At 41.4% G+C, this 16316-nt stretch overlaps 1 protein-coding gene across 1 annotated transcript in view; it reads right to left on the reverse strand.

Moving 5' to 3' along the window:
* Positions 1-11269, reverse strand: part of LOC133350657 (netrin receptor UNC5C-like) — a 145363-nt gene extending 134094 nt beyond the window's left edge. Inside the window, exon 1 of the mRNA XM_061565257.1 lies at positions 10491-11269. Within this exon, the coding sequence (XP_061421241.1) occupies positions 10491-10617 (127 nt within the window). The 5' untranslated portion in view covers positions 10618-11269. The remainder of the gene's footprint in view (positions 1-10490) is intronic.
* Between the last annotated feature and the right edge of the window lie 5047 nt (positions 11270-16316).

Genomic DNA, 16316 nt, shown 5'->3' on the forward strand with positions numbered 1-16316 from the left:
TGACTCGGGTCACTGTTACCAATGAGGCTGTCCCAGTCTCTTGAATTCTCAACTGGATGAACAAATAAACTTTGAAACTTTACCCTTGATAATTATTCACAATGGCATTTTATAAGTCCATTTCTGGCAAGAACAGTTGTGTAATAGCTTTCCTCATTTCCTTTACATTCCCTTGCAAAGTGGGTAATATCCGATACGTGAACTAGACTGCAGAAACATATCCCGGCAATATTTTGCATGCTTCGGTTAACATCAATAAATTAAGAGATGTGGATAATTGAAGTGTCCATGGGCTACAAATAATGGAATTTATTGCATTAGATGAATCAGCCAATGCACTAATAAATTAGCTGTTCCTAAAAAAATACAGGAATTCCAGGTTTCTATTGCAGGATATTACAATCAGTGTAACCTGGCTACAATCGGTAAGCAAAACATCTGGAGATTTTTCGTTCGTTGCCTTGTATTGCTTTGACAGCAGATGAACAAAGAGTGCTACAGCAGAGGACAGTTTTTTTTTGGAAATCCATGACTGCAATTGACTTTATCTTCCATTCTACCTGATATAAAAATATGAATTCTGTACCAGTTGTAAGCATAGCACCCTGTGGAAAGTCAACCTGACAAAGACAAATCAGTGGAAGATCATGTAGCCATATTGATTTTCTACACCTGCACGCTAAGGTTTTAACCTTATCGTCCAGGTGTATTAGAGGCAGCTCTAATAGGTGTGAGATTGGGGTTGGCCTATTGTGCAACGTCTATCAAGATCAAATGGTATATTGCAATGTAGTGCAATGTAGGGTTGTGCAGATGTGGTATCGCTGTGAAGGAAATTAAATTCCTGGAAGCAAAAAGTAGCAGCCCTCTGTAGCAATGGCGGAAGGGTCAGCCCCCCTCTTGAAATCTTACAGGCAAGTCTAAAAATCCATAATACAGGGTTTTTTGGGTTAGATCGCCACTAATCTGGCTGTCGCCTGATGAAGCTAGTTGTAATTACTGGCGCAACGTCATACTCAGATTGTAAATATTGTGGCTTTTTCTCTCCAACACACTGGAGTGCTGTACTCATAACAAATTGGCATGTTCTGTTTACGTGACGAACCTTACTAATTGGATGTGTCAGGTAGTGGCGGGTTTAACGACACAGTTATACATATTTATGCAATCTAACCCTAAAAACCTCTATTAAGGATGATATTGGTCGTGAAAGCCTAAGCGTTAAAGTCCAAAAATGTTGATGCAGTATTTACAAACCAGCAGCAGTTTTTCCTCATGTACATGGAGGATGACAGCAATAGCAAATCAAACCTCTCCTCATTTGGCGAGTGTTTAACATTTGCACCTATGATTGTACCCAGTCCTTCTACAAGGCAATCACTGTTGCCTTCCAGTAAAGTGGCACTAAGACCCCTTGCCAAGATGTAAATTTGCAACCGTCTGATTGTGAATTTCACAATCACCCACATAAGACGACCTCTAGCACCCCGGCTGGATACATGTGCACGTATATACAGTATGATCGAATGCACACAAAATTTAATCCACAGGTAGAATGAAATGCATCATTTTAAAATGTAGCTTCAATGAATATACCATCCCCTATTCTGGTGTTGTGCGATATTCTACTTCATGCCTCAGGTGACAATCCTATGCTGGATGCCTCGGTTACAATCCAGAGTTTCCTCTTGCGTTCCATTACCAGCAGGTGGTTGAAACAATGGCTTAATTTCTCCATTTACTTGCCACTACTCCCCAGGGGTACAGGTGCAGTGCTGTATGCCACTTGGTGAGTGACTCGTGGCTAGATGAAGTGTGGTACATGTCAGAACAAATAAAATCAAAATATAATCTCAAACAAATGTTGGGTAGTGATAACGTCCATTGGTTGTCCTGAAGAGTGGTACAAGCTCCACTTTTCTGCAGTGGGTGCAACTCTCTTCGTAGAACAATTATGGTTGATTTCCTGCAATGTAGTACTTCTTTAATTTGCTCCTGGGGGATTATAGGCTGAGTCAACCGTCAAGCGGTATTCAAACTCATGATCTTCAGATTTCTAATTGTGAGTTAATAATTCTTGCCACTCAGTGAGATTTAAATCTTAGTATAGTCGCAGCTAAAATCTAACTCTTATCGATCCACATTCATGACCTGAATCCTTCTGCATCCAAGCTTTGGAACCCAATGCTAAAGAAAATGGTCTGCCGTTTTGAGGGCTTTACATGCAAGTGTAATTCTGATAATAAACTACGTTTTGCCTAGATATGAATTTTACGGTCCGCATCCAGTGGTGGATTCAACGGGGGCCATTGGGGGCACCTCCCTCCCCACTTTCAGACCCCAAAATTGTCAATGTATTGATATTTTATTATTTTTGCTGATCAATATATTTATTGATAAAACCTATACTTTTCTATTAAGTGAATAATTAATCATGTTAATAAAATCATATTACCAGAGATATATTTTTTAAATGTATTCCTTACGGCACGAAACATCAATTTGGGTACCCCCGCCTCCTCCACTGTCCCCCCCCCAGAAAGTTGCTAGATCCGCCTCTCTCCACATCATCGATGCAGTAGTCTTAAGCTATCGACACTCTCTACCATCTACATCAGCGTACTCAGCATTACATTCTAAGCAATGCTGGAACTGGAGGATTTTGAGTCTGCTATCCTAAGTTATGCTAAGTGACTGTGTGTTTTGAATGTGGATGAGGAATCGCTGCTCAGCCAAGCAGTGGATGAAATGTCTTGGGGAAAAGCCTAAAAGGAATTGTGCTGTTGCTGTGCCAATCTGCGTGTCGGGCCGTGCGGTGTGAGCTGGTCCCGCGAGTCATTACCCACCTTGTGTCATCCTCACCTGCAACGGAGCCACTAAGGATCAGAGTGGGCACCATGTTATCCTGTTCTGTAAGCTTGCAAAATGTGTGTGTGTGTGCTCTTGCGTGCTGCCCTGACAGCTCAGCAGTGCGTTTTGCTATGCGGAATTGCTGTGGCTATGCAGCGTGGCATCCAAAACCCTCGTCTCTTTTTCGTAAACTCTATGACTTCGTTGAGGCTTCGTGCCAGTTATTTTGCAAACCAGGTTTCTCTCTAGTGCAGCTGATAATCAACATTTTTTTATGATTTTCACTGACATACAACTACAGAAAAAAATTCAATTTTTCTCATTCTACTCAATATTCAGCATTAGACCCACCGAGTTGTTTTCCCTGGAAATATAGAATTTTCAACATGGGCTCAGGCTTGTAAATGATGAATAGCACTACCGCTGTGGTCATTTGATGAGATAACACTTAATTTTGAAGCTGTCCCTTATCTGTTGTTGCGCCTACCATCTGAAAAGACATTCCATTTCCTGTGTAAATACTGTATTGTATATCTAGATGAAAACTTTTTTTCAACTTACAGGCCAACTTCAATATACGTGGATTCATCAGCCAAAATTATTGACTCATGTAGAGTAGTTTACTAGACATTACATAAGTGTATTATTTTTTTTAAAACAAATCTATATATAACAAGAAATATTATCTCGAAAATGTTACGATTTTCCTCGGACCAAATTGTCAGATTCTATTGTAAATACGGAATTTTGAATTTTGTTTACGAGTTGAACTATTTATAAAATACAGGGTTATCCATTTTCGATAGACTGTTAAAAATAGCGAAGAAATTGAGAGAAAAACATGTTTATTTCAAAGCCTTCGTGTCTCCTCCCAATCTCGATACACGTTCAATATCCTTTTTTGGCTCGCCATAAAACAAAGATGGTCACTGCATCTACGGCCCTCCAGAACATTCTTTCCTTCCGATATTAGGACGCCCACTCGAGCTATGCCCTTTTACATCTAGATTGAAAACTCGTTTCTTTAGAACTGCTTTTTGTGTTTGGTTTGTTATATGCATATATACATGATACTCTCCTCTGTAAAATACAGAGCCATCGCTTTCGCAATATTCAATCACCTGTCCCTAATAAAGAGTGACATTACAAATCAGTGGGGTATCTATATTTGGATCTCCCTCTGCTACGAACAGAAATAAATGACAGAAATTGCAAGCAATGTTGTTACCTCAGCTCTTTTCTCTGGATTATTACTCGCAAAGAATATGATGCAATTAGACAATTTGTCAGTTATTACCCCACTGAATATCACTCTGTTTGTGCTCAGCGGTGTATAAACAAACACGGCGCACTGTATGCACAAATGTTTGTTTTGCGGCTCGCGATGTGCAAGGGGACATTGTCTGCTGGGAGAGACAGTGTCCAGTTGGTGCATGGAGAAGTGGTGGGGCATTAACAGCCACACACAGCCTTGGCTACACATCGACAACAACACCAACGCATGGCCGCCGCTAAACTGCTGCACACTGTAGCTGCAAGCATCGCACGCAAAGTATGTATACTTTATAGATATAAACGCAAAGCCCACCTTTTCCCCACCGGTTGCTTATACTTAATACGTGATGCATATCAATGTACATTTCAAATGTTCATTCGACATATATTAAAATGCTTCAAAATAAGAAATTCACTCAATTTATATATCCTCTGATGTGACCCCTCAATCCTACTTACAAACGCACCTGACCCTTGGTGAACAGTGTTTGGAAGGTATTCAGTCAGTCATGCACTTATAGGCAATATTAACTAAAAATTATAATTGTGCATTGCATATTTGCTCATGGAAAATCGTACAAAGCTTTCCAATAAATACATTCATAAATAACTAAATAAACCAATGTTGACTTACAGGCGAGCTTAAATTAAACAAATCACTTATTCCATTCCAGTTTATTTTAAAAAATGCCTCTGGTTGTGCTCATCACACATATAATGAAATGTACATAAACTAAAGCATCCGTTTCATGCAAATTTCTCAATGATAAATATATATTCTTGTGGTAATTTTACCGTCAAAAGTCAACCACTCGGACCATTGTGTTAAAATTTCAACTGATCTGTATGTGAGATAAAAGGCAAGCTCACATCGCCATTTACCTTAAAGCTTAAAGTACACTCTCAGAATGAACACTGTACTCAAACTTGCAAGTGTCGTCACGCAATAGTTTGCATTGCAAGATAATCTCAATAAATCAGCAAAATAACAGTGCTGGCAGGCATCTGACCAAGTAAATGTCTGCCCCAGCAGACATCTCGCCTTTGCTAAGGTGAAGTGAAAGTCACGTGGCACCATCAAAAGCTGAAAGGTGCCCCAGTCGTGGCTATATTTGTTTAATTTAAGCCAAGGCTAAAATTACCATTTCTTTATTTATTTTGCTGTATATAATTGGTATGTGTTCTGTGAGGCAACGTCATGCCCAGTTTGACTAAAGCCGAAAGTGAACCAGCAGATTGTTGTTTTATACCCAGCGCTGGTTGAAGCCAAAGGTAGAATTGTTTCATGCTCAAACAAGCGATGGGTCATCTTAATCGTTGACCTAGCTGTGAAAATTTAGCATTTTCGTGGCAGGAACCGTTTATTTCCCACAAAGTGGAACTTCGTTTATTACCCAGAGGGAAGGCAAAATGAGTTAGTGATCATAGAAGAATGAAATTCAACTCACATACATCTGATTGTGAGTTGAGTAGTCTACCCACAGCTTCGAAGCACCCAGATTGACAAAGGTTGCCTGGGTATAGTATTGACAGATGGCTTTTATATGTGTGTTGATGCAGAACATTTTATTTCTTGTCTTTGTACGTCCCTAAGTGAATACACAATGCTGTATTTTCATTTGAAGAGAGAACAGGTGGCTTAGCTTACTGGGGCTCTCCACTCACTGCTTTGTGTTTTTGGCACGGAAATAAAATCCTTCATTGAAAGCACTTGCTGTACACACAAGATGGAACACAGGCATAAGCCCATACAAGGCACATATATTAACATATAATAGGGCCAAAGGGTGCCTACAGGAGGTGATGCAGCAAACAGGTCCCTCGATAGATGTTTGAATGCCTGTGTAGATTTTTAGTGTTTCCACCAAATTATATTTAAGGGTTTTTTTCCCAAAAGTGAAGAAATTTTTGTTCAGTAAAAAATATATAAAAAATACTTTGCTAACATATCCTGGCATGACCCACCTTAAGCAAGGTTCTGAGACTCATTGGTAGTTCCATGGGTAAACAAAATCTACACAGTAATGCATAGCCAACCACACACTACTACACACCGAGCTCTGGAAATGATTACATGAACATGCGAGCATTGAAATGCCGTACATGGTGATCATGCTTCCAAGTGGGTTTAATGCCACACATCTACGTGCAATTACACGCTCTCTCAACAGCAGTGAGAATGTGCAATATATACTAGTGAGAGCTTTATAATGACTTTTTCCCTCCTCTGCTTCCCTCAGGCATAGAAACTGGGGGTCAATGCCCCCTTTCTCCAATGCCCTTCAGCCACTACACCTATGCTCTCTGCCTTAAGCGGTTATACAGCGGTAATCATTATTTTATGTTCAGGTTTAATTCTCACAGAACCCACATTGCGTGCAGCATGAACGTGCATCAGTCGCCAGAATGATCTCCTGAGTAAACTGATATATGATGTATAATGATATACAAGAGCACTAAACTGGCGGCATAAAATTAATAATGGGTGCTACAAAACGTGTGTAATAGGCAGCAATTATGCGTGTTAATGGCTAATTGCGGCATTGTTACATTGTTACATGTTCATACCTATTGTGTGTGTGTATATGCACACACAAGCACGCCTATATTGTGGCAAGTTTACCTGCAAATCAGGCGGCATATAAATGTTTGGTGAACAGTTCTTGCTTGTATGAAACGCTATTGTGAGGAATCAAATTACACCATATATTGTAAAGTGGACATTTTAATGACTCTAAGATTACCTTTGTGGGCGTCGGTCATAGACTATAGGAGACACATGTTCCACTAGAAAACAGAAACTTTGAGTTAAGTGTAGATAGCTGTATATATGTTTGTGTAGTTACAACTCCTTAAAGGTACGATTGCCTGGATAAGAATCGTGATACGAAATTCCCCTTCAGCCAAACTGCTACACGGCAATGACTGACAGATGATGAATGTACGTGTCATGGTGGCACCGTAATGAGTTTAAATTCTGGTCGGTGTTGACTCGGCCCATTATTGTCCCTCTGTTGTCAGTCACGTGAGCAGCACCACATGAGGTTGGACCATGCAATGTCTATCACACAGACTGACTGGTCCCAGTTTAACACGTAGGCTTTCGCGACCAATGTTATTCATAATCAACGTTTTTGGGTTTAGATCGCGTTATTTATAAATGTGTCGTAACCCTCCACCACCCGACACGGCCAACGTGACACTTTTTTACTGATTGGCCGTGTCGGGTGGTGGAGGGTTACGAAACATTTATAAATAACGCGATCTAAACCCAAAAACGTTGATTATGAATGGATAGGACCAGCAACGGAGATGAGCACTTTTCACTGCTTAATTGAGCAGGGCAGCACTTTGACTTGATACTGGTTATAATGTCACGATAAGCAGAACTTCTTCTCAAGATTTGCCTATTTTATCTCTTTAATCGACAATGTTGGCGAGATGTTACCACTTCGCCTGGTATACATGAGGTCGTGAGATCTATCCCAACCCTGAGGCTTGTATATTTGGAGTTTGTATGTTCTCCCCATGGTCGCGTGGATTTTTCTCTGGGTCCTCCGGTTTTTATCTCCACACTTAGAAGCATGCGTTTAGAGTTTGTGGCTGCTATAAATTTCTACATGATAAGCCACTTCGGTAAGCTATCATTTGTAGCCAGGTCGCTTCTGCAAAAAATGTATATAGCTCAGTGGACCTTACCTGGTCAAATAAAAACTAGTTAATAGTCTATTACCAATAAAAAAAATCAACACAAATATGAATAACACTGCCTTAAAATGAAAAGTAAATAATAGGCAAAGTTTCAGACAATTGCCCTTCTCTAGAATACACGTACAGAGAGGCCAGAGAGATCAAATAGATGAGTAGTAGACTGCACTTTACAACATGGGGCTTGATGAGAATTAAATGTTAAAGATGTGTTTAGTTGTTTTGTTATTTTTGCACCATTGCAAATGCAGTATCCCCAAATAATTTGTGTAATTATTACTCGGATGCTATAATTTAGTATGAACAGTCTTTTTATGAACGATTATTCGTAGCAGTTAAACAGCTGCACGTACAATATTTACAGTATTTTGGATAACACATAGTTCAACTATATCTATAATATACAGCCCGGATTCAACATTCTGCAAACAACTTCATTATCATTTTAATTAAGGGATTAAATTGACAGCCAAGCAATGCTGAAAAGCACTTCCAGGCATTCAAACAGCTCAGGGGCAAAGCTTCAAGTATGGCAGGGCACAGTTGTTCGCGCAGATTTACAGCTCTAATTAGCAAGGAGAAGAAAAATACAACAGTCCCCATACGCAGTCTGTTATTTATTGTTAAACTGACACATGCATCAGATGAAGTTATTCTTGCAGTCATTAAAGGACATTTTTTAACTTGACCTGGCTTAGTTGCTCGGCTGAAAATAGCCAGATGATGGTCGTTTGGTATTTGCGCTTTGTCTGAATCTAATTCATGAATGCCTCTCAGAAGTCTGCATTTTAGCACGTTGTTACCAGAGTTTAAAGTCAATTGTATTGGTAGTATATGCAAGTGCTCAACACATTCACACACTGTAGAGGTATAAAACATAATTAGTAAATTAATATTTTGTTTTGTATTTGTTTTACATAAAGTATCCCTATGCTATTTTGGGTGTTGGCTGGTGCTCATCTCTGTTGTCAGAAAGAACCCAGTGGTGGAAAGTACATTGAGCAACGGCAGGTTTTTTATGAAAAAGGAAAAACACACGGACTTCCAACCATGCAATGATCATGAGCTGGCACTCATTGCACCAGTTGCATGGTAAAGACGATTCGAGTTTATTGACACGGACTAGACATTCAACCCACGGGTCGGGTGACTCTCTGCATGTCAGAGTACATTGCACACCTAAATGTTATATAGCATTCCACATATATGCACATATACTATTTATTGTAAAACTATGTACAACGTATAATGTACAAATGAAAACGTGCATTATGAAACATTTGTATTGGCCAATGCTCATTTTTTTTAAACTGTGCAGCACCCAACCGTGACCATGAAATATGCCAGTTTTGGACGGCATTATTCAACACACACTTGTATTACTTTCGAGATGTTAATTGCGTCAAAACACACGGTACAGGGTTGAAACAACAAGAGATGTGGGATTTCCCTTCTGAGGTCTGGGGCAATCGATCACAAGCACTCGAAAAAACAAAGCAGAGAAAGGGAAAAAAACAAGCACAAGTGAAGACCAGCCTCGAGGAAGACTTTAAACTGGCACAGAGCAACGAAAGGCTATGTTCTGCTGCCACATAATTCTTACTAACACAATGTCAGTGATTTCACGAGACCAAAGAATGCACATCAAACTCCTGAGATTTGTAATTATTGTTCCTCCTGAGATTTGAAATAACGGAATCTGTTAGTTGTCTAAATTCAAGGTAGAATGGTGAGTGTGGAAATATAGGCAGTGACAAGGTAGGAAACAATACTAATTCTAAACTGTGACTATGGTATTACTGTAGCTTAAACCTACACAGCAACTTTTAGAATTGCAATGCAAGCGTGAAATAAAATGGCATCACAACACACATCACGCATGTGTGTGCATACATTGAGCCTTAGAGACTTTGAGGGACACATGGTGTGCCGACCAGACTGCTCACACATGTGTAGCGCTGGCTTATAATAGGTGCTCACTAACCTAACACTGCTTGCACTTACATTTGCACGAGAAGACAAAGGTCCCCCGTATAGCCTTCAACAGACTGTTGGGGCAAGTGCGGTCAGCAAGAACCTATGAAGACTGGCACGGCACACGAGGAGGTGGGTGGCCAACACTATGCCCGACCGCCTTTGTCTCGCCAGTGCTGATTTTTATCACACGGTACCAAGTACTTCGCGCGTGCTTGTTATACCTTTGACATAAACATTAACTTTGAAAATGTCGTTCAACACGTGTAATTAAATGGCAATGAGATGAAATAACAGATGCCCTTTATTTATCCCAGCAAGGCTAATTAGTGAGCATGCACGCGTATTCATTCATTAGCACTCGCATGCACGTAATGACACCATCAACCTACACTCAAACTTTTTTAGAATTAGAATTGTGCAAAAGATGTAATTTAATCTTTCACTCTCAAACTCACAAGGCGCGCGCACCAACACTTAGCATTCACCAGAACTACAACTTTTTAAATCACAATGAGAAGCCACACGTGCACGTGAACACACACACACACATGTTCATGGAGTAACCTCACTCACACTTGCACGAACGTGACACCCTAACTTTCCGAACATCACGCAATGACCGCAACGGGCGCATTCATTCATTTGCACATTCATCTGTGCAAAGCAGTGCGCGTGTTTACCTGCAGCTTGGGCGATGTGGCTGACACACAGTGAGCACACCACCAGTACCAGCAGCAGCAGCCGCACGGAGCAATGCAGACACCTGCCCGCAACACCGCCACAGCATCGAGTCCGAAGGTGAGCCATCACTACAGCGGCGCTCAGAGCAGCCACATTCCTCTTCCCTCTGAGCTCTCCTCCTCAATGTCCCCTTTCTATTTATCTGCGTTTCTGTTCCCTGCGTAGCTTAGGCTCCGTGCGGCGTGGTTGGACACCAACCTCGCAACAGCGTGCGACCGCAACTGGCAGTCTCAACGCTGAACGTACGCTCGGATGCATCTAACATTTGTTATAACGATTTTATTGATGCAGACGGCAATAATGACTGTGGTCAATTAACGTATTGACGATGATGATGGTGGTGGGTTGGTGGTCGTTGAATGATATTTGCCTCGAATGATAATGATACTTTCAGGTTTTGAGGTTTTAAAGAAGCCACGCCCGTTAAAACAAATGCCTATTTATTTTTCAAGCCCACGCCATCTGATGCTGCTTGCTGCTGTTGCCACCATCAGTTGGCACTAAGCAAGCACCAGCTGCCTGTATGCCCTCCGTGCCTGCCTCTCTCGTCTGTGCTACTTTCCGGCCACTGTCAACACAGGGGTCAAGGAAAGAGCGGACCCGACGCCCGGCACGCACGCCGCCCGGCACGCGTGCCGAGAGTGAGGAGCGCAGCGAGAGCGAAGTATAAACGATGATGCCAGAGAGCGAGAGAGGGTGGCGCGTGTGTGCGTGCGCTCGTTCGCGCGCGTGTGTGCGTTCGCGTGCGCGCTCGGCTCCATGCACTGCTCCAGTGGAAAAGCACAAAACCAGGAGGGCTGCACTCCTGCGGAGCCGGATTGCTATCATTGCTGTGCAGCTGTGAGCATTAATTTACAACACTGTATGTATCGGAAGAGGAGGGGGAAAAAAACTGAGGAAGACGGCGTGATGAGAGGGAGGGCATTCTTTGTCAATGCATTTATTTCCCTTGCCATTTAATTATAGTGATAGTTTTACTGCAATAAGGGAGTTATTATTATTTTCGGCGTAGTTATTTATTTCCATGTTTGCACGCTTGTTTAATTGCTGTTCTCTTTAATCATTGCATTTCGGTGCCGTTCTCAGGCTCGTGCTACCATCTGCAGGGCATTTCTTTCCCGCAGCCCGGCTCCGAGTTGCGTTCAATGAACAGCATCAAATATAGAGCGGCATCAAATCCAAAAGCTGAATCGGCTTAATCCATTTTTTTTTGTTTGAACGGCCATTTGTGAGCCAGAATTAAAGAGGTTAATTACATGTGAATAGCAGGCTTATTGGACTGGACTCACAAAAAAATCAATATCCAGCCCTCAACTATATAATTTGTAGTAAAATGATACCTTAAATCTTGACTATTTCAGCAATATAAAGACAAGTTACCCATGGAAAGCTACTCCTGTTACAACTACATAATGCATATTTAATGTGTTTCCATTAACTGGCTTACCTCTTCATCATTTACGCCTTCTGATTTCCGTAGATTGATTTTGACATTTCCATGATACAATTTTGCAATGCCAAAGTATAAAAAAAATTTTTATGTGAACGAGCTCAATGAAAAGGTGACCAAGTACACACATTCCCAGGGCAACATGTGCATTGCGGAGCTTTGGGACACGCAGTCTGTTCATAAGCAACACTTAACAGTGCTAAAAGGGTGAGTAGCATAAGGGCACAAGGCAAAAGTCAACCATTAATACACACTTTAACATGGATATATTGATTTTACTTCATATTAATTTACCAATGTCATCATATGCTATGTACGTTAGCCTGAAATGCAATTATCTTCTCGTTACATAATTGCTTCATTGATCCCAGGAATAAACGTTGCTACCAAATTATATTCCTCTTCCACCCTTTACCCTTTTGCAGGGTGGAGGCGTGAATTACGCCAGACACTGATTGACGACTCAAAATGAAAAAGGGACCTTTTGAGCTGTCTGCAGTAATATGTTATTCAATTCTGGCAATGCTAAGCAGCTCAGCCTCTCTGAACTTTTTTTTCTCCTCAAACAGCATTCTGATCAATGGAGTCGGTACAATCACCTGTGAACTTGACGAAACAAAACAAATGATGGACATCCCAAAGATCTGATAAATTATTTTCCCTTTTCAAAGGAAAACCATTCAATCAGAACAACTATTCTTTTAATACGTACCTCAGGATTGTAGTTAAAAATAATTGTCAATGTGCTTCACTTAAATCACAAACATATTGATGAAAAAAACATAAAAACCTTATAAATACACAATACGTTTCTCTACATACACCTTCCAAATAAATGCTGAATATGTATATATTAATAAATTAGTGGGTTTTTTTGGGGATAGACATGAAGGTCTCTATTGCAAAATACTGCTCAGACTAATGTGGGAAAGTCTTCATCTCCATTGATGTGATGATCCTGAGCCAGTGGTGAAACTCCACATTCCTACGCTGTGGGCCATTCTCTCTCCATTACGCAACCACGTTGGCTTTCCCCACAGTGGTAATTATTTCATTGAGCCCAAAACACGATGGGAATATGTAAATATAATCATATTGTTATCAATAATTTATAGATGTCCATGTACAGCCGCTTTGTAAATCCACTGCTGGACGAAGAGCTCCTGATGCCGTGGGGGTTAATAGACAATACTTCATCATGCCGGGTCCAATTTGGGTCGGTGAAGATGTGGAGCATAGATGCTGTAGCATATATAATATAGAACAATTGATTTTGCTGTACTGCCCTCTATTGACAATGTAATCAAGGCGTTTGGGTTATTTAAAAACAACTTCGAAACAGAAACCATTAACAATTCCTATCAAATATGTATCAGTTTGGAAAGCTTTGAAGATATTTATGATATATAGGGCAAAAGATCTGCATGCTGTAAGAAGGTATAATGAATGAATGTAACATAGAGCAATGGAATAATGCATTCTCATACATATTCAGGAGGTAATGTAATCAGATGTGATGTCAAGGAGCAGTGGAGAAAATGCACATCATGTTGTTGATTATAAATGAGTGTGCAAGGTGTTATCTCCGCATCCTCCATTGACACACGTGACGGCGGTCGTAATGTCCACGGGTGACAGACGCAAGCCGAGCAAGAGTGCAACCTGTGCGAGTGGCAGGGCAACGGGGCAACCTCTCCCACCCCGTGCGCCAGGGCTCGGCCACGCGAGTTGTTCACACGCCACCCGAGCACTGATCGTCCGCGCTGGGCAGCTTAGGACAGTGGCACTGGAGCCCAAAGATAAGAGGATTTTCGGAAAGGGGAGAGTCCGATGGAGAATCACACAGAGATCCACGAGCAATCTCTGCAGGGCGGCAAGGCGGAACGGACAGCGATGACAGGCGGCATCAGTGCTGCCGTGCCCAGTGTCTGCCAGGCCCATCGCCTGCACGGGCAGTTCGTTGGGCGCATGATCGGTTAGTTGCTGGAGCATGTAGGTAATGTCCAATGGGGAGCATTGGGGAGTAGTGCCAGGGGAGCAATGAGGGGAACGATGAGGGGACCGTCTGGGCTGAGAGAAAAGTACCCTATAATCACTTCATCCATACAGCTCTACAGATGAGGAACGTCCGTGTGTATGTGTGTGCATAAAATGGGGCATATAGAATGAAAGACTGCACGAGACAACTTTGTAGTATGGGATGTTAAATAGTTTATGCCTTCTGCAGTGTTGTGTCAAATTCTTCAAATGTAATTTTCCACTGGATTTCTCAGTGTTGTTATAAACTTTATTATTTCACGAAAAATAAGTTTTCAGTATCATTCAAATTTTGGGATGTAATATGCATTGAGTTGTCTGAAAGCAACTATTATCTTGGTAACTTAAATCATTCGAGTTGGGCTTCACTTACATCAAGATTGTGTCATGTCAGTTTAAACACAATTTCTAAATCTCTGTTGTGTTTTGCTATTTGACCATGTGTGAGCTATATGCTTAACGATGGATTGCATTTAAATAATTTGAAGTGTACAACCATTTTTTTAAAGGGCAATTTTGACAATAATCTTCCAGGATATAGCGTCTGTGTGGAGGCTAATATTGATGAGTGAAATGGCAAGGTATCATAGGGTACGTTAAAATTATACAAAATTACCATGAGTATCACATTTAATTAAAATCACCTTTGTGCACCATTTGAATCTGGTTCAATGCGAGAAAGCTGCACAATTGAAAACGTGGGCAGTATTCTCAAGTACATTGAATACTAAAGTAAATAGTCAATCGGACACAACAGAAACGTATTAACAGACATATATCTAACCAAAGGATGAGAGAAGAGCCAAGATCCGGTCGACCTATCTGGCTGATTCGTCTCATCCATACTAGGCTCAACCACCACACTTCACCTTGCAATGGTTTACTTTTCTTACACTCTTTGAATAACCTTGCTCAATTCAATAAATGTGTTGACTATTATCTTTAACAGCTTTAATTGTGCCGGTTGTTGCTGGTCGCTAAACATGTGTCTGCCTTTTGGGCCTGTGCTAAAGCTACTGTGTTAAAAAGAGGCAATGTTTGTTGAGCAGCAAAAGATAACTATATTCTTGCTATGGTGCACTAACTGATCTAATGTTGATAGAAAAGGCATTGTTAATTTCAACAGAGTGATGAGCCAGGAGCATGCATTATAGAAACTGAGTTTACAATCACAAACTTCGAAGACACTAAAATAGACTTCAAAGTGCATAAGTTTATCTCAAAGTGCCCTTCATATGGCTAAGCAGTGCTGTTCTGCCCCACGGCAGATATGGGGGTGTGCTTACGCAGGAACTTCCTGATATGATGGTGTTGAGTTTGGTCACGTGACCAGGAAGTTATGAGTCAAGGGTCTCTAAGTCACGAGGCCAGGCAGGGGTGTCAGCCATTACATACAGTACAAAATGGAGGCACAATTAGAATCTCAGTGAAGACGGGTGCATCTGTTCATTGTGGGACTTTAAGAAGCATTAACTGTACGTTCGTTTATGTTCTTACTAGCTGTACTACCCGGCTTCGACCGGGACTTGTATTCACCAGGCCCGGCCGCCTTTGTCTCCCCAGTGGCGATGTCCACACACCACACCAGTTACTCGTTTGAGGCTGAGGCGACCTCGGGGAGGCCCAGGACCGGTTAAAATAATTGTCACCGGTGGTGGCCGTGAGCGGGAATCGAACTCGGGTTGCCGGGTTCGTAGCGCAGCGCGCTAACCGCTACACTACAACGCGTTACGCTTCCACGTGCGCGGGTCACGTGACATATTTGACGTCACAGCTCATTTGCTGTGCAATTTTTTTAGCATTATTGAGCCCCCCCCCCCCCCCCCCAATAAAAAAAAACCCAAAAGTGTACTCTTATAATTTTTGCCTGGTGTACAGTCTGGAAAGTACCCACATGGCAAATTTCCAGTTTGTTGCATGTCGGGAAGTACGCTAAACATTTTGAACAGACACATACTCACAACTTTGTCCTTGTATATAGATGGAGATGATACTGGGAATGCTGTTATGTTAGGATTAGCCGTTATAATGCTGTAAATCCCTTTATAATGCAGTTAAATTGTGATGATGAATATGAGGCCTAGTTACCAACGAAGCCTACCACTTGCATTATTGTGAATGTTATTTGTAGTTGGATAAGTCGAGCCAGACTTGTGCTCATGTAATTTTCATGCGATCTTGAGAGCAAGGATGAAGAAGTGTCTCATCCACAGTTCAGTGTTATGTGCAGCGCTGTACATTGGGGCTACATTATGGTGATTACACAAAGTGACTTTAT

Source organism: Lethenteron reissneri, chromosome 34 (genome assembly GCF_015708825.2).
Source record: "Lethenteron reissneri isolate LAM-NWPU_2019-01 chromosome 34, ASM1570882v1, whole genome shotgun sequence".
In the NCBI taxonomy this organism is placed as follows: Eukaryota; Metazoa; Chordata; class Hyperoartia; order Petromyzontiformes; family Petromyzontidae; genus Lethenteron; species Lethenteron reissneri.